Consider the following 27,745-nt stretch of genomic DNA (forward strand, 5'->3'; position numbering starts at 1 on the left):
GTAGGCCCAGATAACTCCTGTGATGAGCTGGAAGACATAGGGATTTTGTTCTTGGATGGTCAGAGTCGTCAAATGTTTCTGAGTCTACTTGGGAACCAAGGAGCAGCTCTTGTCTTCCTGGAGAGGTTTCAGTTGACACCTGCCCAAATATCCTTAGAATTTTGTACTTCAGCTCAGCGTCAGGGAACCACCATTGGTCAATCTCAGCCAACTTGAGTCCCTGGAAATGTTTAAAGTCCTCTCCTTGTTCCAAAAAACGGGAACTTACCTTTAAAGGCACCGGATGGTGACTGCCCACCTACACCAGCAACTTCAGCACTTTCTAGGTTCACTCAAAAGCAGTATGAAACTCCTATGCTGGCCCGCACCCCAATCTGGCTCTCCTTCGCTCTTTTCCAGAAGAGGCCTTAGACCTTTACCCTGTCACGGGAATTGCAGATGTGTGGGGTGAGGGTGCAGCCCCCCCGCCCCACAGTCCACTCGCTGCCCTCCTGGAGAAGGAAGGCCCTCCTGCAGGAGCCGGAGTCACTCACAGTTTCCTGCGCTGCAGGACCGTGACGTCGTCACCACACGCAGCTACGATGCACCCATATCTAGAGGAGGGCAAGGGCATCCCATGAATCGTCCTGTGGACGCGACCTCTCATCATGGGGGCTGTCACCCTCTGACCGCAACTAGGTCAGAGCCCCGGGGGAAATCAGCTCTGTGCGTGGGGCCACGGGAAGCTCCTGGTGAAGTGCCCGCACCTGCTGGGGCCTCCTGAAGGCTTGAGCATGAAAGGGCTCCGGCCAGGCCCATGACCCATATCGGAGTGGGCCTGGGGCGTCCCGGGGTCCCCTGGTCTGGTTGCCCCAGGACACAGACCCCCGATGGACTCTCAAACCTCCCTTTCAATGGGGAAACAGGCCAGCTCAGGACCCTGGTGACAGTGGGGAGGAGACACAGGCCTCGTCACGGGGGAGTAGGACGGCTGCTGAGCACAAGCACAGCCCCTCTGGCCGACCTGCCACAGGCCAGGCCCCGGGGCTGCCCTCCAGGACCCCGCTAGGGCCTGGGTGACCTTGCTCCAGGCCGGGGAGAAGCCTGAGGCCGGGAAGCTCACACCATCCCCAGCCTCCCCACCAGCAGGTGGCCCACCCCTGGGCTGCGGAGGGGCAGGTGCAGACTCGGTGAACAGCAGGTCCGGCACCTAGTCCGTGGTGGCGAATCCATGATAGTCGTCTAAGAAGCTGCAAATTGAGATGACGTCCCTGCGCTGCAAGGCGAGCTGCAATTGTCGGACTTCCTGCTCCAGCAGCTCCGTCCGGCTGGAGTTCATCGGGGCGATCCGATGCCCCTTCCAGGCCGAGGCCCCTGCACCCTGAGTTGGGACAGAGGGGACATGCAGCCTGTAGGGAGCCACCGGGAGGCCAGAAAATCTATTTACAGAAGAGAAAATTGACATTCCACATGGAAGAGTAGCCTTTGCCATAGTGCATGGATTTCCCTAGGAAAGTGCAAGGTATGTTTTGGGGGTGGGTGCACGGCCCCAGGAGCATGAGAGGCAGCACGCTGTGGACCCGAGAATTTCCACACAATGCAGCTGAGCAAGCACTGATTCCCCACATAAGTCCAGGAGGGGCCACGTCCTCAGGTCCGCAGTCACCCCGTCAGGGTGCAGTGGGGTGGAGGACAAGGGTCTGAGGCCAGTTGAGCTGGCTCATTCACTCTCACTGTCTTCTGAGGATGAAGACACCTGTAGGTCACCATGGAGGACACTCCAAGGGCTAAAGACACAGGCTCCGTCTGACATGTGGGGGGCAGGAGGGCCCGGAGCAGGGCCTGGCTTCTCGGGAGGAAGGAATGAGGGAGCTGCTAGGAACTGGGAGCTGCAGCAGCTTCTGTCCAATCTGGTGAAGACCATTCTCAGGGGCTAAGTGGGGGCCCGTGCAGAGGGCGACCGTGGGGGATCGATGCACGGCTGCAGCATTCCCAGGTGAGGTGTGGCAGGTGTGGGCTGGGGCCCTTGCTTGGCCGGAGGGCAGGTGTCTTCCTGGTCTGTGGGGTCATGGCTGGGCATCCACATGCACGTCGCTTCCTGGAGGACACAGATTACCTGAAATCCCCACAGGGGCTTCCTCGATGATCCCGGAAGTGTGCTGGCTGGGGCTCCACCGACTTTCTTTCGGGGGTTCAGGGTCCTGTCTAGGGGCATCTGGGCACATTTCTTGCCTGGAGTCTGGAGGGGCATTTGACATTTGTCTGCCAATGCGTTGCTGACAGCAGGACAGGTGTTCTCCTCAGGATACTTGGGTAGTGCCTGTGTGTGTCCCAGCTCATGTCCCTGGGAGCCAGCCTGGGGACCCTCGAGGGAGGCTCTGCAGGGCCTCTTGGGTCTCTGCTGCACAACCAGGCTATTAGCCCTGACACAGGGTTGGCGACCCAGCTGAGGGGTGTCAGCGACCGGCACTTCCTGGGCACCAGGAGGTCCACCAGGTGGGCTGAGGCTAACATTATGGGTACTCAGAGGAGATGTGGAATGGGACTGGACAGTATCATCAGGGGTCTCAGTATGTGCCTTCATCGGCAGGGAAGGCTCAGGGATTAAAACTTTCAGGTAAAAATGTAGATGTCATATAGAGCATCCTATACAAGTTTTTGATTGGCCTCCATGGGTACAGAATCAATATCCTAAATCATGGTGGCTTCAGAGATGACACTTTTACTCTTTGTGTCCAGGGATGACAAGTGAACATCAAGAATTCAGCAGGGCCCCAGGGGCTGTGAAGCCCAGTCAGTGACCAAGGCCTGGCAAAATGTTCCTGTTTTTCTTGGCCTCTGGTCAGTAAAGAAGACAAATAGACTTAGGTTTCCACCTTTCCTAAGACTTACACAATTTCCTAAACTTCATTATTCTTCACTATTCTATCCTGCACAAAGATGCCTCCTTTTCCAATGCAAAGGATCATGGTCACAAGTAGGAATGAATTGTCATGTCGATTCAAAAATGTTTCAGCAGACACGACCAATTCTGTAGGCGGAAGAAGACATAACGACACTTTCAAACCACAAGCTAGCCCAGTGCCCTCCTACCTGCATCTACACCTGCCAAGCCCAGAATGTGGAAAAAGGCACAAGCCTACAACATATTCCAACTGAATCAAGAGAATATACAGGATATTGGGGTGGAATTCCCTGAGGAACAGTTAAAATGAGGCATATAAACACTGGATTTAGGATATAGACTCTTGTAGGAAAGGGAGTTTCAATGGAATGTTTCACAAAAGCATAAAACCAGCCAGAGAATTTCGCTTGTGAGGGACCCGGGCCACAGCTAGGCAGAAACTGGTATTCATCAAAACCTTCACAATCTTTGTAGATTGGGATCATAGTCGAGAGAGATGGAAGTGTAGAAGCAAAGCAAAGGATGCCATATTCCCAAATAATTCGTTAAAGCTACAAACATTCTGGCTGGTGAGGAGAACGTGTTCCTATGTGATACCTGAGCTCCTTTGGAGAGTGATCTTCCCTGTCCTAGAGCACTGACGTCAAACACTCCTTGGCTCGCTTGAGGTTACTGAGGAAGAAAAAGGACATTCATAGAGATATCCACTGAACATAGAAACTGATCAAATTCTGTTCAGACAGGAGCAGGGGCAGTTAGGGAGGTTGAGAAAGACCTGAAGGTGCTGTCTGATGAGAGAGTCACGATTAGGACCTGGAATGGCCTGAAAGGTCTCTATGAGAAAGGGACCACACCCAAATCCCTTAATCCAATCAAGCGATTATAGACGATTGGAAGATCTTGCTCTTTATGATATTTCAGTTTTGAACTGAAAGTTAGTTGAGAAAATGGATATAATATCTTGAATAACCTCAAACCCTGACCCCAGTTTTAATACCATTATGTCTAAATTGAGCAGAAGTGTTGGTAAAATACCAGTAGTTCAGGAAACATGAGTCCTGAGGTTAATTTCCACAGTAAAATGTACCAATATAATTTCACTTGCAGAAATTCCAATCCCCACCAAATCCGCATGGACTCACACCTCCATTCACAGACACACACACACACAGGCACACACACAGTCATAGAAATCGTTCTCATGAGGTCATCCCTAGCCTCCTTGCAGCTGCTGATTGGCTCAAACCCTGCTGCAGCTAAGAGGATTAGGGGGACGTCTTTCAAGTGGCAGAAACGTCACGTGACATTGGGGCAGTATAAAAGTCCAGGAGCAACGGAAGTGGCCAACCTCACTATCCCTCTCTCCCACGGGACACACAGTCTCCTGCAGTGGAGTCTGTCCAGGACCTTTCTCAGCCTCTCCTGATGGGCGTGAGGACCACAATTGCACTTCAGGTGAGTTTTCAGGCCACTGGTCTGACCTTCCCTGACAGAGCAATGGGACAGTGAGGAAATGATGGAGGGATTGGCCCTTCCTCCACGGGTTAAGGACTCTTTCTGGTCTAACATGTTCTGAGGACAGAGACTGAGCCAAGGCATGGCTGTGAATGCCCAAGACACCCGGAGGTTCCAATGCCAATGGAATGGGGCCTCAGGTGACACATTGGTGTGGGGTGGTGGACGAGCAGGGACAGAAGGCCCGTAAATGTCTCAGTGGGCCCTGCAGACTTATAGAACACACAGGATCAGGGCACCTGGTCAGCTCCATTGTTTCAGGGACTGATTTGGATCAGGTCATGATCTCAAGCTCTGGAGATGGATCCAGGTCCTCACTGGGTTTCTGATAACTGGAGTGTGTGCTTCTGCCTCTGTCCTTCCTACAGCTCAGGTGATCACTCTCCCTCATACACACACACACACACACTCTCTCTCTCTCTCTCTCTCTCTCTCTCTCTCTCCCATAAATAATTGACCTTTTTTTCAATAGAAGGATCACCTGGTTTCCAAGAGAAAAGAAATTCACCTCCCAAAGCTTCGATGGCAGTTAATTGGGGGCACTGCCACGAACACATGGAATGGAAGTGTTCAGATGGGCAGCTTCCCACCGAGTAGAGGAGAATGTGATTTCCCAATAAATTTGGACTTAACTGTGGCTTCCTCTGGTGTCACAAGGGGCATTCACATGAGAGGGAAGCCCAGTTTCTTGATGCTTTTGCCCTTTGTGAGCTCCATGGTGCATCCCACTGGACCTCAATCGGGAGAAGTCCTGTCCCTGGTTTTGCTTCCACAGGGGATGTGGAGAGACTTAATGATAGTGTCAACAAGAGTCGTTGCTTAAGGGCGGCCTTCCTCAGAGTGGGGATGTGGCTTGGCCAGGAGAACGTAGGCAGGAAGGAGGAAAGAGAAGTGACAGGGGGAAAAGTGTGTTTGCACAACTCTCCTGAAGCTCACTAAGGCCTCCTTGGGAAGACAGTACAGGGAGCAGGCCCATGTCATGGTGAATAGGACTCATGTGTTTCTTTTCCCTCAGGCTACCTGCAACCCATCACCGAAGCAGACTGACTAGTCCCCCCAGGATGTTTGACAGATGGTGGCCCGTCACTCCCAGCTTGGGCCCCACAGCCCCTTGAGACCCCAGAAAGGCAAGAGGCCACAGACAGCAGGACTGGCCCTCAGAGTTCCCAGCACAGCGGAGGATCCCAGGGTGAGTGGGGAGGCTGCCATGGGTTTTGAAGCAGGAGCTCTGCCAGGGGTCTTGAGACAGGCTAGGCTCCCGGAAGATCGTGGCCCAGACTCAGTTGTCCATCGTGATATGGGCAGGAAATCCCCCAGGCTATACACTGGGACACTCAGAGGCTCTGAGCATCAGCCCCAGGGCACCATTAGATCAGATTGAGCCTTGTGTTTGTCCCGAGTCTTAATGATGTTTCCACCTGTCTTCAACCTGACACCTCCAAACCCTCTTCCCCTTTCCTCCCTTCCACAGGATGGGGAGTAAGCATCCAGAGGTCTTCACTATACTGACACCTCACTAGCCAGATAGGATGTCCCCTGTCCTCATCCCATGTGCCACTCCATGAGGATGGCCTCCCATTCGTGTGCTTGGCAGGTTCACTGGCATTTGAGTGGATGAACTGAACACTCCCCTTTCCTCCACAGGTAAAGTGCAGGGACTGTGGGGCCTTTGGACACAAGGCATCAAGCACCGATGCCCCATAAAACACTGGGGCACGACCCTCGTTCCTGTGGCCTTGGGCTGCAGGAGGCTGAAGGAGAATGTGGAGCCCGGGAGTCAGCGGCACCAGGCTGGGCTGTTGAACCAGGCTGAGAGGGAGAAGGCAGAGTGACGAAGGTGAGGATTGGGGCTTGTGACCCGAACGCCAGGGCTGATACGACAGACCCCGAGTCCGTGTGCCTGCACAGTGTGCAGGGGGACTGGGAGCAGGGCCAGGCTGGGCGAGGCAGGCAGAGGAGCTCCCAGGCTAACAGGGTCCACATCTGGGTGATGGAGCTGTCCCTGCTGATTTGGTGTGGGGTTTTGTAGCTGGACAATGTCCTTGCACCAGGGAATGTATGGAGCTTGGCACATGCCAAGGCAGACTCTCTCATAGGCTCTGCATGAAAGAAACTGCAACTGTCATTGGCGGCACTCCTGGAGCACATACCAACCTCAGAGAACAGGCCTCTGTCCTTCATGACACATCACCCCCCTGGCGTCCCCAGTAAGGAGCTGCCACCATGACTCTCCAGCAGCAGGACTCCTATCGCCTCATGAGCAGAGCGGATGGAAGAGCTGTTCCAATGGAGGAAGCATCGCTGTGAGGCAGGACTTTGCGTGTCCCCCCCCATGTCTCAAGTGCATCAGCAGCATCCTGTCATGCCTTTGTTCTGGACCAGCCTTGCAGCCGCATTCCCTACTCCTAGGTCAACAGATTCCATCTCTTTCTTTCCCTCTTCCGGGGGAGGGGGTGGTTACGAAGCACTTGGCCATTTGTTGGTTTCTTTCTTTCTTTCCTGAGTGTTCATTTTGCCTTGGTGCTGGGGCCAAACTCATGGCGTCCTGTGTGTTCTCTTTTCCCACAGCGTCCACACATGCCGATGCCCGTCTACACCACCAGGAGGCCTTCTATCCCTGATCCTGCCCTGCTGATGCAGCCACGTCCTGAGACCCCTGTCATGAGACTCCAGTGCCATTCCACATCACCTCTGAGTAGCACTAAAGTTAGCCTCAGCCCACCTGGTGGACCTCCTGGTGCCCAGGAAGGGCTGATCGCTGACCCCCCTCAGCCGGCTCGCCAACCCTGTGTCAGGGGTAATAGCCTGGTTGTGCAGCAGAGAGCCAAGAGGCCCTGCAGAGTCTCCCTAGAGGGTCCCAAGGCTGGCTCCAAGGGTCATGGGTTGGGACACACCCAGGCACCACCCAAGTATCCTGAGAACACCCATCCCGCTGTCAGCAACGCATTGGCCGACAATTCTCAAATGCCTCTACAGACTCCAGGCAAGAAATGTGCCCAGATGTCCCTAGACAGGTCCCAGAACACCCAAAAGAAAGCACGGTGGAGTCCCAGCCAGCACACTCCCAGGAGCATCCAGGGAGTCCCTGTGGGGATTTCGGGGAGTCTGTGTCCTCCAGGAAGCAGACGTGCCCGTTGATGCACAGCCGGGCCCCCACAGACCAGGAAGACACCTGCCCTCCAGCCAAGCAAGGGCCCCCAGCCCACACCTGCCACACCTCACCTCGGAACTCTGCAGCCCTGCACTGATCCCCCACGGCCGCCCTCTGCACGGGCCCCCACTCAGCCCCTGAGAATGGTCTTCACCAGATTGGACAGAAGCTGCTGGAGCTCCCGGTTCCTAGTCGCTCCCTCATTCCTTTCTCCCGAGAAGCCAGGCCCTGCTCCGGGCCCTCCTGCCCCCCACATGTCACACAGAGCCTGTGCCTGTGGCCCCTGGAGTGTCCTCCACGGTGACCTACAGGTGTCCTCATCCTCAGAAGACAGTGAGAGCGAATGAGCCAACTCCTGGCCTCGGACCCTTGTCGTCCGGCCCACTGCACCCTGACGGGGTGACTGCGGACCTGAGGACCCTCATGGACCTGAGGACCATGAGTCCCTACTGGACTCATGTGGGGAATCAGCGCTTGCTCAGCTGCTTTGCATGGAAATTCTCGGGTCCACAGCGTGCTACCCCTCATGCCCCTGGGGTCTGTGCACAGACACTGAACCCCAAAACACACCTTGCACTTTTCTTTAGGGAAATCTGTGTGCTGTGGCAAAGGGTAGTCATTCCTCTGGAAAGTGAATTTTCTCTTCTGCAAATAGGTTTTCCAAGAAATGCAGGGAATTTTGAATGAGCACTTGTCACTCCAATGGAAATAGAATCTAAGATGTTAAGGTGTCTGTGGTGTACACATGTCTGCCTTTGGGGTGTCAGCATCGAGCACCCACTATGGGCCCTGCAAATAGACATATTGTTTTCTACTGAGATGAGTTTTTCTAGACTGTGGTGGTAGCTTTGTGGGCATTGTGATGAGCAATATTTCATCTGTGCATTTCGGTTTTCTCAGCGTTAATTTAGAATTGTGTGTAGTGTTTTATTTCCCTTAATAAAATGTTAGCACCGATGAAATGCTTGCATGTGTTTCTTTTGATTTTGTTTACTTTTTTTATACTCAGCAATTCTGAAACTCTCTATAGTTAATTTAATTCCTCCAGCCTTAATTAACTGAGACGAGACAACAGCTTGATAGTTTTGGGGGATATGTAGACTTTTAGGGTCTCCTGCACACCCAGTCTCCTTCGTGAGTACTGCATAGGGAACATTGATCCCTGTTCACCCTGTGAGGGAGCCCTGTGTACTGTATGGGCCTTCAGTCGCAGGTTGGTCTGTAATGGGATGAGTGGGTGGTTTCCCTCTATACATATTCTGGATCCATCTTTAATGTTGGATCATGATGCCTCCTTTCTGAGACCTGGGCAAGGAGATTTTTTACCCTCTTGATGATATCCTAAGGAGGCAATGGTTGACAAGTTGTCCAAAGAGCACGAGACCAAGGCCACGGTCTCTCTCTCTCTCTCTCTCTCTCTCTCTCTCTGTCTCTCTCCCTCATTGTTCTCTCTCTGTCTCTCTTTCTCAGGGTTATCTCTGATATGGGCCCATGGAAACAATACAACACCATGTCAATGAAACCAAACCAAACCAAGCACTTCCATACTTGTATTCAGAGAATTTTTTTTTTTCAAAAAACAACTGACTGCTCTTTTCTCACTCCAGGGCACCTGTTTAAGGGTGTTCCCTCTCTCTGTGCGGATGCCTGTAGGTAGAGGGTAGAGGAGTTCCTCAATGAGCACCCTGGGCTTTTAAAAGACAGAGGCCAGTAGAGAAGCCACACTGTGGGATCCTTCTCGCGCCCACAAGCCCTAAGTAACTCCCATTCATGCAATCATTATGTGACCCGGGTCAGAGTCTGGCCCCTTGAGCCTCAGGCCCCTGTCTCATCCCATAAATGCTGCCCTATTGCTATCTCATGGCTTCTGAGGAAAATGCAGCATCCTGGGCGCTCAAGAGATGCGTACATAAATAGAAATATTCCCTAATTTCTGGAAGCCTATGAAAATCCCAGAGGTCCAAAGGTAGGAAGGCCTATCCTCACGGGGACATGTTGGGATTGGAACTAGCAAAGTAGCCTAAGGATTCTTGGACATGCAGGAATATAGGGCACAGGGGTGAGGAGGCAGGCAGGCTTGAGCAAAGGGCCTTAATGCTGGGCTCTCCAGCACAATTGGGACTTCATGGGCAGTGGAGGGGATTCTGTCCATGTGCACAGGGAGACCAGGGAGAAAGGCTAGCAGAAGAAGTCCTGAGCAGGCCTGTTCTCCCCCTCTCATCACCTCACGTGTCTTGCTTCCCAGCCATCAAAAAACCAAACCAAACCAAACCAAACACAACCAAACACAGCCAAACCAAACCCAAACCTATCTTCCCAAAGGAAAATCCACTCTCATCCAGATAGGGAAGATGACAGAGTTATCTGAACAAACTGGTATAGGTTATGGATATTAGTAATAGATGTATTTAGCACAGTTGAATGCACATTGGGTGAATCCTCCCCTCCTTCATCCGTGGGGGAAAAATGGGGCCACTTTCAGGTGAAAGGATTGGAAGCAGTGAGCAGCCAGCTCTGAGTGTGGAAATGATGCTGAGGACCTGGGGTCAGTGTGAGCATGTCTGACCGTGTCCTCATGCATCCCTCATCCCATTGCTTATCTTCTCTCTGTATTGAAAGACCATTTGTCCAAACCAGCATGGGTGGAGTGTCGGCAGCAATGTGTATGGTCATATACAACCAGCACCGATTTGAAAACCCAGAGAGAAATTCTCAACTGAATGAATGTGGGTTTTTAGGTTAACTAATGGTGCTATATAACAATTATATTTCTTAGGAACAAGATTGACTAATGCATTGTTTAAACGTAATTAATGTGTGATTATGCAGATTCTTATGATTTGGGCGGCCATTCTCATGTTGTTTTAAACTTTGGTCACATAAACGTGCATTTAATGTTTCCATTATTTCCTTTCAGAATGAATTATAACATTCACGAATCACAGTTATTAGAAAATAATGTGAGAATTTGAATTTTGTGGAGAAAATACCAGGGTTTCTTTAAATTTTATTTATTCATCAGACATATTGAGATAGAGAGCTAAGGGGATAGATCTGTGCCAGCTGGAGAGTGAGATGGAGCCTCTCACTGAGCAGGGATCCAGACTGTGCACGGCAGACCCCAAAACCAAACCACATTGTTGGAAAAGTCTTGAAAATGTCTCTGAGTTGGGAGGTGGATCGGACACGAGAGAGGAGGTCAGTGTAGCAAAGTGCAAAGGACTTCAGTGCTTCCCACACCCTGAAATACTGAGTAACACCGGGCTCCACGGATCTAATCGACTTGGATGTGGGGACATAGATGCCAAGACATGAACATGTTTCATTGTTTGTTTCTGTTTAAGATTTATTTGTTTATTTATTTGAGAAAGGGAGAGACCAGAGAGAGACCACAGAGTAGCTGGAGAGAGGGGGGCCGAAAAAGAGAGGGAGAGAGGTTCTCAGGGAGTCTCCCCAGTGGCCGTGCTGCTGGATTCGGGGCTCCCTCCCACATTCCTGAGACCCACATGTTTGGCCTTATTTCTCATTTCCAGGTAAGAAGCATGAGACAGCAAGGCCCTCAAGCAGACATTATCTAGGACACTCCAAGGGCAAAAGCAGCCACATTGGAAGGAATTGGCAGCATCGGATTCCCTCCTGACCGCGGGGCTCCTCCTTATCCCCCACTGTCTCCCGTCTCTGCACCCAGTGTCTTCACTCCATGCTCTTCCTCTGTGAGATATTTCTTAAAATTCCATTCTCTCCCCGAATTCCCTTGCTTGCTTGTGGAGTCTTCAGGTTCCATGTTTCCTTCAATTGTTTGTTTCTGTGTGATCACTGGCATGTGAGCCCCAACATGCTAGAGTCACCACGTGGAAATGATTTACTGAGATGTCTCCAAATGGAAAAATCCCTAATGCAACAAAATGTGTTGATTCCATATATATTCCAAATCGTGTATCACACACAGTATCACTAAAAATTTTAAAGACAGCTATGGTTTTCCTTTTAATATTCCCCTGGCTATTTGGGGTCTTTTCTGTTTCCACACAAATCTTAAGAGGATTTGTTCCAACTCTTTTTGAAAGTCCTCTCAAAGTGTTTTGATAGGGATTGCATTAAAGGTGTAAATTGCCCTGGGTAGCACTGACATTTTCATAATATTAGTTCTTTCTGTCCGTGTGCATGGAATATTTTTCCATCTCTTTGTGTCTCCCTCCATTTCTTTCAGAAGTGTCCTGTAGTTTTTATGGTATAGATCCTTTACCTCTTTGGATAGGCTGATTCCTAGGAATCTTATGTTGAATAGCAGGGGTGAGAGTGGCCATCCCTGCCTTGCTCCTCATCTTAGGGGAAAGGCTCCCAGTGCTTCCCCATTGAGAATGATGTTTGCTGTGGGCTTTCCGTAGATGGCTTTTAAGATGCTGAGGAATGTCCCCTCTATCCTACTTTCTGAAGACAGGATTAGCTCGGTCCACTGCCAGAAGAGTGAATGCAATGGCTTCTTCTTATGAAACTAAAACACTGTATTGAAACCTTCTCATCTCGCCCTCTGTAACAGGAGCCTAATGTATTTAATGTCCCCTTATCACCACAGGGGTGGGGTTCGTTTCCCATTAAAATGAGCACTTTTAATAATATCACCTTGGAATGGATTGTTCTCATCTCCATGCCTTTACTGTGCTTGATTTCTATGAAGTGGAGAGGGAGAGCTAAGATGTGGTCCATCTGTGGTGTCTTCAATTGGAGCAGCTGGTAATGGGATGATGCACGCCTCACGGGAGGAGGCAATCTCCCTAGAAGCTGTTTCCCCAAGTTTCCTGCCTGAGCTCGAACCTGCCAGGAGACACATGCCCTAGGATATCTCCTGTGAAAAGTCCTGACTTTGTTTTCTCCTGCCGGACAACACAAAACCTCAGGAAGGGGAGTCAGGTAATCCTTCAGCTTACATTCACCCACCATGGACAGGAACCTACCCTCCTTGTCAAGCTCATAGACCATTGATTGGATGTGGCCTCCCAGCTTAAACCTCCATATAGTGCCATGGAATCTAGCCTTGGGGCTATCACCAAAACCCAGTTTCAGCCCAGATCCCCGCTGTGAAAACAATTCCAGCCTGACATCTTGCCACAGGTTGATGGAGCCAGGACTCAACACATTGTAACCTGGAAACAGGTAGCAGATATACCTAGAACTTCATCCAGGATTGGCAATTCCGGTGTCCCAGGAAAGAACTAATGAATCTGTTCTGTTGGAGGCTCTGCAGATTCTTTGGTCTGTCCTCATGAGTAATAGATCTCGATATAGAGCGACACCCCTCGAGTGACTAATGGATGCCTGGACAGGATGAGCATTGACGTCCAGACACCTAACCAGAGAATCCATCGGCTGACTGTCCAGCCTCCACAGCCCCCACAGTGTGCTATGCAACCATCTCCCGTCATCCCTCCTAGGGGTCTCTGCTAGCCTTGGACAGAGATGGTGTGCTTCTGTTTCAATCTACTCCCTCCACCCTAACTTCTCATACGAGCATCTTCCTGGTCAGAGCTCTCATAACTGAAGAGACCCTGAAGAATAATGTCCCTATGTGCCATTGCATTTCCTCTGAAATGGCTGCTGGCGCTTCCCCTATATTGAGCCAGTGAGTCGGAGTGAGAAATTCCCATGGGGGGAGGATATGAATTTGAGCTGCAGGTGACCTAGAGGTGGCTGTGGGAATTCCACTCACGGGAAGCAGGCAAAGTAGCTTCTGTGAGGAGCCAAACTGGAAATAAAATAACTGTTTCAAGGTTCTGAAATACTGGGGAGAAAAAGCCTGCACACCAAATCATATGTGGGAATTAATTATCAAGAATAAAAAAAACACACAACTTTGTAATAACTTTTTAGTGCAAAAACAAACAAAGCAGATGCAATATTCTGCATAACAATTTCAGAAAAATAATATCAACAAGTACAGAAAACGTCTTCTAGGAGAAAACATGGTGTAACTTGCAGAACTCTGGATGGGATCTTTTTCTAAATCAGAAATTCAGATATTTATAAAACAATTTCAGATTAACTTGTTAATTTCTGTTTATAACCAATTTACAAATTGCCAGGATGATTTCCCTACATGTGTTAGAAAATGGATTTCACTAAGACAAACTTGACATTCCGGATTGGTAAGCACGCTTTGACATTCCTATAGATTTACCTAACGCAAAACTGCAGCATCTGTGTAGTGGGGGGAGTGTATGTGTAGGCGCACAAAAGCAGGACCCCCAGCACGTTGTGGACTTGACCGTTTCCATCCAGTGCAGCGGAGGAATTGCTGGTTCACCACATCAGTCCTGGTGGGGACGTATCCTCATTCCAATAGACACCCTCTCAGGGTCCTCTGCTGTGGAGGACAAGTCCCTGAGTCCATGAGCTGTCTCATCCCCTATGACAGTCAGCAGAGGACGGGGATACCTGCAGGACTTCTTAGGGAACTCTTGGCAGGACATGCACAAAGGTTCCCTCACTCTTTACGACACAATAAACTGTATTGGTCAAAAGAAACACTATTCCCAGACAAGAAAAAAACCTTGACACTTTATGTCTCTAATCTGCCTTTGATACATGAAAATCTACAAACCAGTGTGATTTCTTCTGCACAGATCCTATTGCCCCTTACTCTCCAGTAAGGGTGGCATGTCCAAGTTTGAATACAGAGTGAAAATAACATTATGATGTGATGTTACAACTGCACATCTATGGTCACACTCAGAGGCATTTGGTGGTCATGCAATAATTTCCATTCTACAATAATTTGACAATCACTTCTGTAAAAATAAAAAGATAACGCAGAGCACCTATAACCTGACCTCAAAAATCTTTTGCTAGATTCATGAACTTGGCACTGTTTTCCAGAGGTATCAACCCAGGTCCAAATTTGAATTTGAACTGGTCTGAAATCCAGAGTCCACTTCTGTGTCAGGAGGTGCCTCAGAGCAGATGGTAGCAAAATAGTTGTAAAAACTTATGTTCAAAGGATGCTGGGCATTTCCCTTTGGAATACGAGTCCTTGTTAGTTTCCTTCTCTTCAGTGTTAATGTGGGAGAGAGTGAAGTGAACATAATATAATCAACGTGATTCCACCAGGCTGGATGCAGTTATCTCCCCCAAAATAAGCATTTAATTCCTTTCTTACAATTTCCAAGCAATGACCAAAAGCAATGTGTATTGCTAGCAAGACCCCACAAATACTTTTGTTTAGGAAAATATTCTTTCAATATAAATAGAAGAGAAGCAATGGGAAGTGGGAGCATCACGGGAGGGTCAAATAAAATCACTCCAACCCCAGGTCCACTCTCAACCATGACTGCTCACTGCCTCTCACCTGCAAGTGGCCCCCCCTCTCCCCAAGGCTGAAGGAGAGGCAGGTTCCTCCATACACCCCGTATGAAATCCACACTATCCCAATATAAGATCCTGACAAAGAACCAGTTTTAAATATCAGTGTCCTCTAGTTTCAGTTGAAGGCCATATCCCATGAACACACCAGATAGATGGTTCTTCCACACACACTGAACACACACTTCACACAACACAAAATATTTCCAGGATGGGACTGTGTTCGGGTTTGGAGTGAGTGACGTTGTGTTTGTGGGTGTGTGCGCCCTTGTGCACCAAAGTTAGGAGACGCATCCCTGGACTGCTTCCCCAGACCTCTGTCCCTTCTTGCTCGTCCTCTTGGTAGGTCTGGCTCTCCCTGGCACACGCGGGACTTTGGCCACGTCCCCAGCCACCTGAGGTGGGATCATCCCAGCTGCAGTGGTGAGCAGGTCGAAGGTCTGTTGAGGATGATTCTTCGGCATCTCAGGTGTGTATTTGGAGTGGTGAAGGATGACTGCGTCCTCAGGAAGGGCAATTTCTCTTCTCCTGACATTGAGTTCAGGCTTAGGTCGGTTGCGTTCTTGGAGGCATCTCCACTGGTCTAATGTAATTTGTTGCCTTGAGGTCTCTTCCCCACGCTCCTCCAACTCAGGAAGGTTCACGGAGGGATCCGTTGCTGGCTCTCCTGAGGCCTCACCCAACACTGTGGGATCTGCCTCGGGAGATGCGAGTCCTCCCTCGACTGACTCCCTCCCAAGGTCTCTTTCCAGATCAGTCTTCTGCATATAAAAGAGGACATAGGCAGGTTGGCTCAGCGAGTAAGTCACATCACAGGCGCTGACCTTAGCATCATCCATTTTATACCACTGGCCATTTCCTGCCTTTACAAAACAGAAGTAATGTCCACTGTGGCAACTCCTCCCAGCATGTACCAGCACGGCATAGAGCACATAAACCAAGGGTCCTGCCCTCTGCTCAGACAGGTAGTGTTGCATGTCAAGGCGCTCAGGATATTGCACCTCCTTAGTCATTTTGTGGCCTGTCAAGTCTGAGAATCGTTTCAAGGCCAGGATGAGGACCTTCGGGGAAGTGTGCAAAGTCAACACCTTGGACGCAAGCACCTTCTCTAGACACTTACTACAATGGTAGGCATTTTCACCTTCCAGCAGTTGGGGCTTCACCAACTGCTCCAAAGCTTGGCTGACACTCTGAGCAGCCCCGATGTCCAGGCTGATGTCCAGGTAAGGTTCCAGAGTGCTCGAAATGCCTTGGCAGTGGAGACACTGAATTTGCGACTTCCAGTACCCCCCAAAGAGTTGCTGGATGAGGGTGCTGTCCTGAGGACGCTCAGGGTCTGAGGGCTTGTCCTCAGGCAAGCATGCTTGCTGCATTGCATCCAGAATGAACATGAGATACTCATGGGCATCTTCCTGCTTTCCTCTGTGGAAGGCGGCGAGCAGGAGTGGCAGGGGCCGGAGCACACGTCCAGGACGGCAGAGAACCCGCGTCAGGTGAGCCTGCAGAGTACACAGCATGCAGGATGTCTGCTTCCTACAGGTGGTCCCATGCTGCTGGGACAGCATGTAGCTGGCGAGGGGCTCTGTGTAGGTCAGACACTGCAGGGTCGCATTCACATAGCAAGTGTTGCCCATGTTCTGAAGCCCAGCTCCCACCTGGGAAAGGCTCTTCCAACTCAGAGGCGTCTTGGTGGGAGGCAGCCCTGGTGCTGCGGGAGCCAACGGGTCAGTCGGGGAGGAGAGTGTCTTTGATGCAGGGGATGTCCTCTCGGGCACAGAGGGTCCTCCATGGACATCAGCACCGCCTCTCCATGACCAGCATGACTGGGGTTTGGGAGAGGCACTGAACTGAGGCTCCTCTGAGCGGGGGAGGTGGGCAGCCTCCATGCCTGCAGAAACAGTGTCCACAAGATACATTCAACCAGGAGCTTCAGGTGGCAAAGGGATGCTCCTCTCACTGAGCCAGTTTCCAAATGGCAGATTGTGACCCTCACCTCCACCTTTTATGGCTTTTGGCCCAGGGATAAGGCACAAAGTCCTCTAATCCACACTAATTGCTTGATTGGATTATGGGATTTGGGTGTGGTCCCTCTCTGAGGGAGACAATTCAGGTCAGCCCAGCTCCTAACCTTGCCTCCCACAAAAGGCAACACTTTCAGATTATTCTCAACCTCCTTAACTGTCCCTGCACCTTTCTGAACAGAATTTGTTCAGAGTTTCTATGTTCAGAGGAAACCTTTTTGAATGTCCTTTCCTTTGAGTAACGCCAAGGAAGCCAAGGAGTGTTAGTCGTTAGTGCTCTAGGATAGGGAAGATCACTTTCCCAAAGGAGCTGAGATATCACATAGGAACACGTTCCCCTCACCAGCAGAATGTTTGTAGCTGTAACCAATTATTTGGGAATATGGCATCCATAGCTTGCTTCTACACCTTCATCTCCGTCTACTACGATTCCAATATACAAAGATGATGAAGGTCTTGATGAATACCATTGTCTGCCTAGGTGTGTCTGAGGTCTAGAAGTGAAATCCTCTGGCTGGTTTTATGCTTTTGGGAAACATTTCTTTAAAGCTCCTTTTCTGACAGGTCTATATCTTAAATCCAGTGTTTATATGCCTAATTTTAACTTTTCCTCAGGTAATTCTACACCAATATTCTTTATGTACTTTTGATTGAATTGGAGTATGTCGTAGGCTTGCACCTTTTTTACACATTATGGTTTTGGCAGTTGTAGATGCAGGGAGGAAGGCACGGGGTTAGCTCGTGGTTTGGAAGTGTCATTATGGCTTATTCTGCTTACAGAATTGGGAGTGTCTGCTGAAACACATTTGAGTCGAAACGACAATTCATTCCTACTTGTGGCCATGACCATTTCCAGTTTATGCATTTTGAACAGTCTTAGGAAAGGCGGAAACCTAAGTCCATTTGTCTTCTTTACTAAACAGAGACCAAGACAAACAGGAGCATTTTGCCAGGCCTTGGTCAGGGACTGGGCTTCACAATCCCTGGGGCCCTGCTGAGTTCTTGATGTTCACTTGTCGTCCCTGGACACTAAGAGAATAAAAGTGTCATCTCTTAAGCCACCGTGTTTTAGGATATTTATTCTGTAACCACGGTCCAAAAAAAAATTTGTGTAGGATGCTCTTTATGATATCTCCATGTTTAAATGAAAGTCTTAATTGACAAAATGAATATTACATCATGAATATCCTCAAAGTCTGACCCCATTTCTATTGCCATTAGCTCTAGATTGAGCAGAAGTGTTGGTAAAATACCATCAGTCAGGAAACATGAGTCCTGAGGTTAATTTCCACGCTGAAATGTACCAATATTTTTTCACTTGCAGAAATTTCAATCTCCACCAAATCCGCATGGACTCACACCTTCATTCACAGAGACACACACACACACAGGCGCACACACAGAGTCATAGAAGTCCTTCTCATGAGGGCATCACTAGCCTCCTTGCAGCTGCTGATTGGCTCAATCCCTGCTGCAGCTAAGAGGATTAGGTGGATGTCTTTCAGGTGGCTGAAACGTCACAAGCCCTTGGGGCAGTATAAAAGTCCGGGAGCACGGAAGTGGCCATTCCTGACCATCCCTCTCTCCCAAGGGACACACAGTCTCCTGCAGTGGAGTCTGTCCAGGACCTTTCTCAGCCTCTCCTGATGGGCGTGAGGACCACAATTGCACTTCAGGTGAGTTTCGGGCCACTGGTCCTACCTTCCCTGACGGAGCAATGGGACAGTGAAGAAATGATGGAGGGATTGGCCCTTCCTCCACGGGTTAAGGACTCTTTCTGGTCTAACATGTTCTGAGAACAGAGACTGAGCCAAGGCATGGCTGTGGATGCCCAGGACACCCGGAGGTTCCAATGCCAATGGAATGGGTCCTCAGGTGACACATTGGTGACGGGTGGTGGACGAGCAGGGACAGAAGGCCCGTAAATGTCTCAGTGGGCCCTGCAGGCCTAGAGAACACACAGCATCAGAGCACCTGGGCAGCTCCATTGTTTCGGGGACTGACTTGGGTTGGGTCATGATCTCAGGGTCTGGAGATGGATCCAGGCCCTCACTGGTTTTCCTGATAACTGAGTGTCTGCTTCTCCCTCTGTCCTTCCTACAGGTCAGGTGTTCACTCTCCATTTCGCACGCACACACTATCTCTCGTAAATAACTTACATTTTTCAAAATAAGAATTACCTGGTTCCCACAAGGTAAAAATATATATATTTCTCAGATTTCGTGGGGCTGTATTGGGGACATTGCCAAGAACACATGAAATGGAAGTGGTCATAGGCTCAGATGGGCAGCTTTCCATGGAGTAGAGGAGAATGTGTTTCCCAAGTGACTTTGGACTTAATCATGGCTTGCCCCGGTGGGGCATTCAGATATTAGAGAGGGAAGTCCACTTTCCTGAAGCCTGTTCACTTTGAGTCCTCCATGGTGGATCCCTCTGGACCTCAACTGGGAGAGGTGCTGTCCCTGATTTTGCTTCCAAAGGGATTTTGGAGAAACTTAGTGATAGTGTCGGCAAGAGTCCTTCAAGGCAGACTCAACAACCTTCCTTCTTGGTGGCATCCATCAGAGCAGGGATGTGGCTTGGCCAGGAGGGCATAGACAGGAAGGAGGAAAGAGAAGTGACAGGGGGAAATGTGTGTTTGGCACGACTGTGCTGAAGCTCACTGAGGCCTCCTTGGGAAGACGGTACAGGGAGGACGCCTAGGTCAGGTGAATAGGACTCTCTTGTTTCTTTTCCCTCAGGCTATCGGAAACCCATCCCTGAAGCAGACTGACTTGTCCCTCCAGGACGTGGGACAGGTGGTGGCCCATCACTCCTAGCTTGGGCCCGACAGACCCTTGAAAACCCAGAAAGGCAAGAGGCCACAGACAGCAGGACTGGCCCTCAGAGTTCTCAGACAAGACAGGAGGATGCCGGGGCAAGTCGGGAGGCTGCCATGGGTTTTGAAGCAGGAGCTCTGCCAGGAGTCTTGAGACAGGCTAGGCTCCCGGAAGACCATTGACCAGACCCTGTTGTCCCTCCTGACATGGGCTGGAAACCCAGCAGTCTACACATTGGGACACTCAGAGGCTCTTAGCATTAGCCCCAGGGCACCATAACATCAGATCCACGCTTGTGTTTGTCCCAAATCTTAATGATGTTTCCACCTGTCTTCAACTTGACTCCTGCAATCCCTGCTCCCTGCCCCTCCCTCCCATTGGCTGGGGGAGGATGCATCGTGAGGTCTTCACTATGCTGGCACCTCACTAGCCAGATAGGATGTCCTCTGTCCTCATCCCATGTGCCACTCCCTGAGGATGGCCTCCCATTCATGTGCTTGGCAGGTTCACTGGCATTTGAGTGGATGCACTGACCACTCCCCTTTCCTCCACAGGTAAAGTGCAGGGCCTGCGAGGTCTTTGGACACAAGGCATCAAGCATCAGATGCCCCATAAAACAGTGGGGTGTGATACTCCTCCCTGTGGCCTTTGGTTCCAAGAGGCTGAAGGAGAATGTGGAGCCGTGGAGTCAGTGGGACCTGAGACACAAGGCTGGGCTGTTGAACCAGGCTGAGAGGGAGAAGGCAGGGAGGCGAAGGTGAGGAATGGGGCTTGTGAACCGAAACCAGGGCTGACACGACAGACCCCGAGTCCGGGTGCATGCACAGTGTGCAGGGGGCCTGGGGGCAGAGCCAGGCTGGGCGAGGCAGGCAGAGGAGCTCCCAGGGTAACAGGGCCCACATCTGGGTGATGGAGCTGTCCCTGCTGATTTGGTGTGGGGTTTGTGGCTGGACAAGTGTCCCTGCACCAGTGAATGTATGGAGCTTGGCACATGCCAAGGCAGACTCTCTCATAGGCTCTGCATGAAACAAACTGCCTGGACGACCTGGTGGGTCACTGTAGTCAGGGGGGGGGGCAGAGGTGGGCATAGAGTGGCTGAGGACGGAAAGGACCAGTTTGGGCCAAGGCCCGAGCAGGTGTCTGGCTGGAAGCCAGGGAAGGGAGTTCCTTCTCCTTTCCCTGCTGTGATCTTGTGCAGGCAAGAAGCCGAGCAGAGGAAGGCCCTGCTCCACAGGTTCCCCAGGAGACCCCGGGAGGGGCAGAAGCGCACCTGGAAGGAAGAAACGGAATCTTGTGACTATGTGGGGGTGAGTGTGTGCTGCTTCCCGGGCTGTGCCCTTGGGGACTCGCTGGGCTCCATGGGCCTGCTGGGGGAGGCGGGGCCCCACTTCCACTCTGACCAGTGGCAGTAGAGTGGTGCGGTGTTTGCACCAATCTTTTCCTTGGTGCCTCTGATGCTTTGTATGTGTGTGAAGAGTAGCTGGTTGATGTGTGAAGGTCATTGGGGGGCACTCCTGGTGCACATACCAACCTCAGAGAACAGGCCTCTGTCCTTCATGAGACACCCCCCCCTCTGCCCATCCCCCCTCAGGAGCTGCGACCATGACTCTCCAGCAGCAGGACTCCTATAGCCTCATGAGCAGAGCAGGTGGAAGAGCTGGTCCAATGGAGGAAGCATCGCTGTGAGGCAAGACTCTGGGTGTACCCCCCCCCGCCATGTCACAAGTGCATCAGCAGCATCCTGTCATGCCTTTGTTCCAGTCCAGCCCTGCAGCCGCATTCCCTACTCAAGGTCAACAGATTCCATATCGTTCTTTCCCTGTTCCGGGGCAGGGGGTGGTTACTAAGGTCTTGGCCATTGGTTGGTTTCTTTCTTTCTTTCCTGAATGTTCATTTTGCCTTGATGCCGGGGCCAAACTCTTGGAGTCCGGTGTGTTCTCTTTTCCCACAGCGTCCACACATGCCGATGCCCGTCTACACCACCAGGAGGCCTTCTGTCCCTGAGCCGGCACTGCTGATGGAACCACGTACTGACAATCCAGTCGTGAGTGTCCGGTCCCATTCCACGTCTCGTCTCAGAAGCCCTAATGCTAGTCTCAGCCCATCTGGTGGACCTCCTTGTGCCAGGGAAATGCCGATCGCTGACACCCCTCAACCAGCTCGCCAACCCTGTGTCAGGCCTGATAGCCTGGTTTACAGAGGAGAGCCAAGACGCCCTGCAGAGTGTCCCTCGAGGTTCCCCAGGCTGGCTCCAAGGGCCATGAGCTGGGACACACCCAGGCACCACCCAAGTATCCTGAGGAGAACACCCGTCCCGCTGTCAGCAACGCATTGGCAGACAATTCCCAAATGCCCCTCCAGACTCCAGGCAAGAAATGTGCTGAGATGCCCCTAGACATGTGCCAGAGCCCCCGAAATAAACCTCAATGGAGGCCCTCCTGCATAACTCCAGGCATCGAGGAAACCCCTCTGGAGATTTCGGGGAGTCTGTGTCCTCCAGCAAGCAGACGTGCCCGTGGATGCACAGCCGGGCCCCCACAGACCAGGAAGACACCTGCCCTCTGGCCAAGCAAGGGCCCCCAGCGACACCTGCCACACCTCACCTGGAGACGCTGCAGCCCTGCACCGATCCCCCATGGCTGCCTTCTGCGCCGGCCCCCAGTCAGCCTCTGAGAATGGCCTTTACCAGATTGGACAGAAGCTGCTGGAGATCCTGGTTCCTAGCAGCTCCATCATTCCTTCCTCCCGAGAAGCCAGGCCCTGCTCCGGGCCCTCCTGCCCCCCACCTGTCGGACGGAGCCTGTGTCTGTGGCCCCTGGAGTGTCCTCCACAGTGACCTACAGGTGTCCTCATCTTCAGAAGACAGTGAGAGCGAATGAGCCAGCTCCTGGCCTCGGACATTGTCCTCCAGCCCACTGCACCCTGACGGGTGACTGCAGACCTGAGGAAGTGGCCTTTCCTGGACTCATGTGGGGAATCAGCGCTTGCCCAGCTGCTTTGCATGGGAATTCCGGGTCCACAGTGTGCTAACTCTCATGCTCCTGGGGCCGTGCACAGACTCCCACCCCCAGAAACACCTTGCACTTTCCTTAGGGAAATCCATGCACTATGGTAAAGGCTACTCTTCTCTCTGGAATGTCAATTTTTCTTCTGCAAATAGTTTCTTCAAAAAATAAGGAATTTCAAATGAGCACTTGTCACTCCAATGGAAATAGAAACTCAGACTTTAAGCTCTCATTGGCGTACACATGACTGCATTTGGGTTTTCAGCTTCGAGCACGTGCTGTGGGCTCTGCAAATGGACATTGTGTTTTCTCGTGAGATTAGTTTTTCTTGACTCGGGGGTGGTAGCTTTGCGGGGACTGATTGTCAATAGTTAACCCATGCAGTCCGTTTACTCTTTAGTGTTAATTTAGAATTGTGTGTAGTGTTTTTCCCTTAATAAAATATTAGCATGGATGAATAGCGTGCATGTCTCTCTTTTGTTCTTTTTTTGTGGGGTTTCTATTGTGCAGCATTTCTGAACCTCTCCAAAGTTATATTAATTCCTCCAGCCTTAGTTACCTGATGGGAGACAGCAGCTTGTTGGGTTCAGGGGATACGTAGACATGAGGATCTCCTGCACACCCAGTGTTTTACGTGAAGTACTACACAGGCCACATCGATCCTTGAGCATCCAGCGTGGGTACCCTGTGCTCCACATGGGGCCGCGGTCGCACATGGTCTGTAATGGGATGAGTTGACGGTTGCCCTTTATACATATCCCGAAACCCCCTTCAATGCTGGATCATGATACGTCCTTTCTGAGGCCTGGGCATGGAGATTTTTCACCCTCCAGATGATTTCCCAAGGACGCAGTGTTTGGCAAGTGGGCACGTAGTGGTCCAATAGCACGAGACCCAGGACCGGTTGCTTCCCTCTGACTCTCTTTCTCTGTCCCTCATGCTCAGGCATATCTCTGACATGGGCTCATGGAAACAAAACCATACAACACCATGTGAAACCAAACCAAATGGAACCAAATGAAATGACCCCAAACCAAACCAAACCAACCCAAAGCACATCCATAGTCATGATGAGAGGATTTCTTTTTTTAGGAGAAACAACTGACTGCTCTTTCCTCATTCCAAAGCACCTGTTTAAGGGTGTTCCCTCCCTCTGTGCAGATGCCTGTAGGTGGAGGGTAGAGGAGCTCCTCCATGAGCACACTGGGCTTTTAAAGTCAGAGGGCAGGGATCCCTGGGTGGCACAGTGGATTGGCGCCTGCCTTTGGCCCAGGGCGCGATCCTGGAGATCCGGGATCGAATCCCACATCGGGCTCCTGGTGCATGGAGCCTGCTTCTCCCTCTGCCTGTGTCTCTACCTCTCTCTCTCTCTCTCCCTCTCTCTCTCTGTGACTATCATAAGTAAATTAAAAAGTTAAAAAAAAAATAAAAGCCAGAGGGCAGTACAGAAGCCACGATGTGGGATCCTTCTCCTGCTCCCAAGGCCTAAGAAACTCCCCTTCATGCAATCATTATGTGACCCAGATCAGAGCCTTGTCCCTGAGCCTCAGGCCCTGTCTCATCCCATGCTGCTGCCCTATTGTTATGTCATGGCCTCTGAGGAAAATGCAGCTTCCGGGGCACTCATCGGATGTGTGCAGTAATAGAAATGTTCCCTACTTTCTTGGAAGCCTATAAAGATCCCAGAGGTCCAAGGGTGGGAAGTCCAATCCTCACCCGGCATGTCTCCTGGATGACCTTCTCCCAGCTGTGCTACCCACACCTGAGCAAGTGCACCCACCTGTTTCCCATTCCATAGGGGAGGTCACAGGAAGGAGCCTTGCCCGGTGAGCTCAGATCAGCAGAGGGCGACGCTGGCCAGGCCAAGTTTTTCCTAGGCTTCCAGGTGGGCACCACTTTGTGCAGTTGCTCAGGCTGGCAGGTGTGCAGCTCCACAGTTTGGGTGCAGCGTGTGCATTTGCTAGAGCTGCAGAGGCACGATGAATATTGACAGAAGGCCTGGGGACGTGGTATTCCCACCTTGCAACTCTAATGTTGCCACAGCTGGACTCTGCCTGCTGAGGAAAGGTGAAAACCCCTTCCTGTGCTGTGCTTCCAATGCTCCGCAGTCCGTGCTCATCCCCCGTGCAGCCCCTGCACCTGTGGAAACCATGGCTTTCATTGGAAGCCTGGAGGCCCTACTGGGAGGTCAATATTGGTTTGGAAAAGAGGAGATAAGATTGTGACCCCGTGAGTGCCAGGAAGTTTCTGATAACATTGCCCTGCTAGTAATGGGTCCTCATGCTTCACCCCTGGCCAGGACCTTCCAAGCAGGGTGGAGGGCTGAGGAATAGCTCTCAAGAACAATGTTACTCCCTATCTATTTCTTGATCGGCTGTTGTGTCCATCTATCGCTGAAGAGCCTCCCTGTAATCCATCTCTCCTCCATCATCTCTCTATCATACACCTAGAAATTTCTCACTCCTCACAATGCACATATTCACTTTCACATAACAGGAGATGAGATGATTTTCCTGCCGCTGTGCACCTGATTTCACAGAAACTACTAAGGCAGGACTGTCTTGGCCCAGTACATGGTAGTTTTTCAATGTAAATGTCTTGTGTTTTAAAATGATTTAGCTTGTGAATTAATCCATTAAAAATGACATTGGCACAGGCATGTTGACTCCTATCTCTCCTAGAAAGTCCTGCCTGCAAGGCTGCTACTTCCTGGTGAATAACTCCATGTGCAACAGAAGAGAAAGTACGGGAGCCCCAGTTTGGAGAAATATCACAAAGGTCTCCATTAACCTGGTCATGAACATGTCTGCTCGTGGCCTGGCCCAGAGCCTGATCCTTTGTCCTCCTGAGCGCTTGCCCCATGGCCCATAGCCTTCCCATCGCTGTGACACAGTCAGCACACACGAGCTGCACTAGAGCTTCAGTTCTGTGAAAGCAAGTGTTCCAGGAGACCTAGGAAACAACCAGCCCCTTCTGGACTCTTCTAAATAGCACATGAGATAGTGAACATGCGTGTCAACATAGATATCATTTAATTTGGATAATCTGTGTGGAGTCAGTCTTCTTGGATGTGTAACTCATGAATCGAAGGGTGAGGAAAAGAACGGTTTTCTGAAATAGCTGCAGTTTTGAACACCTGACCCAGGGTCACAGGGCACAGAGGGTCCCATTCGGGAGCAAATCCACAACCCCAGACTCAGAATCACAACAGGAGTCCAGACGTAGACCTTCTGCCTCCGACCTTCTTCCATGCAGACCTTCCTTCCTGGGAAACACTCACAGTCAAACACACACACACACACACACACACACACACACTCACAGAAGTTAAATAATTTTGTTGAATTGGAAAAAAAATGGTTTTCCAGATATTTTCCTAACCCATCACTTTTTGCTTCAATCTATTTCCACATGTTGGAGCAAACAACTCAAATTGAAAGAAGAGGACAAGTGGTTAGTTACTTGGATGTGTCTGTGGATTACTCTGGAAAGAGAAATGATGTGACATGTTAACACATCTTTTTTTTTTTTTTTGAGAAGCAAAATTAACACTCATCAGATAACTCATCATTTTCTCTTAACAAATTCGGCAAGAACAGCGATCTATTTTAACTTTAATCCTTCCAAACATGACTCCATGAGTTTGATGGAAACCGGAAGGACAAGGAGGAGATACTTGCCTTCCCTAAATGCATCTTTTCTACTCATGATATTAAATGAGATGTTACATTGTCTGACTATAGTCACATCAACGCTCTAATAAAAAGAAGTGTTATTTCTGTGAGTGAATATTTCCTTTAGAAATGTGGGTGTTAGGATGACTGCAAGGGGCAAGACCAAATTCACTGACTTGGCATCAGTAATTGCTCAAATATACGTCCATGTGAGGGCACCCTTGGTGTGCCCACAACCAGTGTCACCCTGCCAGTCATTGCATCGTTATTGTCCAAAGCCTTGACTGAGCTGCATATACATTCTGGAAGAAAATTTCCTGGAAAGCCTCGAGAACGTAATACCATTGCCTGAGCTTCCTCCAAATCTTTCACCTGAGCTCAGAGCCCAGGGTCCAGCAGTTTCCAAAGTAGCGTCCCCAGGGAGGAATTCGAGGTCCCCAGATATTCTGTAATTACCCGCTGTCCCCTTAGGGCCCTAGGAAATGCTCACACTGCAGCCCAAGCCATGGAGGTGCAGACCTCCCTCCCTGGGCACCTGCAGTGTCAAAGCCTCCTGGAAGCTTACGAAACGGCTCTGGTGGCCGACGTCGCCCCTGCTGCTCCAAGGGCTCCTTGTACGACGCCCTGTGGTAACCTCCCTGGACAGCATGAGGCCAAGAGGGTGGACTTCCTTAGGTGTGGGTGGGGCGCACTGCAGAAACTCCCCTGGGAGCTGGGAGCAGCAATCATGCAGGGAGCTGCGAGGATGCTAATGAACGTCCTCATGAGACCATTTCAGTCACTCTGAGCGTGGGCACGTGTGTGTGTCTCTGTGACCAGAGATGTAAGTGCCTGAGTAGTTTGGTGAATACCAAGTTCCTACCAACAGTCCTATATTGGTAGATTTTACTGTGGGTTTTAACCTCAGGCCACATGTCTCCTGAATTTTTTTTTTTTATGTTATCATGATTCTGCTCAGTTTAGAGGAAATAACAATGGATAGACCTAAAATGTGGACACCAAATTAACTGAAATAGTTATCAGTCCACTAGTTTTAAAATGACCAGTGGACGCTTGAGTCCCCCATTGGGCACAGAGTTTCCATTAAGAAAAGAAAAGCACAAGTATATAAAAATGTCCCACATCACTAAGGCTCCCACGGCTGAGCTGGCCCGTGGCGGGATGGGACTTCCCACCTGCTCCTTCAGCCCCTGAGCCCTGAGCACAGATAGTGCCGGAGCTGATCAGCAGGCCCGATCCTCCCTCTCGGAGCTCATGCTCCAGGGGGGAAGATGGACAAATACGGAACATCATCAGGAATGAGAAGAGCAATTGCTCCCT

General features: G+C 50.6%; 1 protein-coding gene across 1 annotated transcript; it reads right to left on the reverse strand.

Annotated features, from left to right (window-relative positions):
- Positions 1-1,189: 1,189 nt before the first annotated feature.
- LOC140599541 (ubiquitin carboxyl-terminal hydrolase 17-like protein 6) lies at positions 1,190-16,792 on the reverse strand. The gene is made up of 2 exons (XM_072762696.1): positions 15,272-16,792; positions 1,190-1,360 (listed from the first exon to the last, which is right to left on the reverse strand). The coding sequence occupies exons 1-2, from the start codon at positions 16,790-16,792 to the stop codon at positions 1,190-1,192; spliced, it is 1,692 nt and encodes a 563-aa protein (XP_072618797.1).
- Positions 16,793-27,745: the final 10,953 nt, after the last annotated feature.

This window comes from Vulpes vulpes, chromosome 7, assembly GCF_048418805.1.
Source record: "Vulpes vulpes isolate BD-2025 chromosome 7, VulVul3, whole genome shotgun sequence".
NCBI lineage: Eukaryota > Metazoa > Chordata > Mammalia > Carnivora > Canidae > Vulpes > Vulpes vulpes.

What these genes read in the sequence shown, in the direction of transcription:
- LOC140599541 (XM_072762696.1), bottom strand. Translation starts at nt 16,792, where the DNA reads ATGGAGGCTGCCCACCTCCCCCGCTCAGAGGAGCCTCAGTTCAGTGCC. An exon ending in ACGTGGCCAAAGTCCCGCGT is followed by an intron (nt 1,361 to 15,271) that starts GTGCCAGGGAGA and finishes GTCCCAACTCAG; the next exon opens with GGTGCAGGGGCCTCGGCCTG.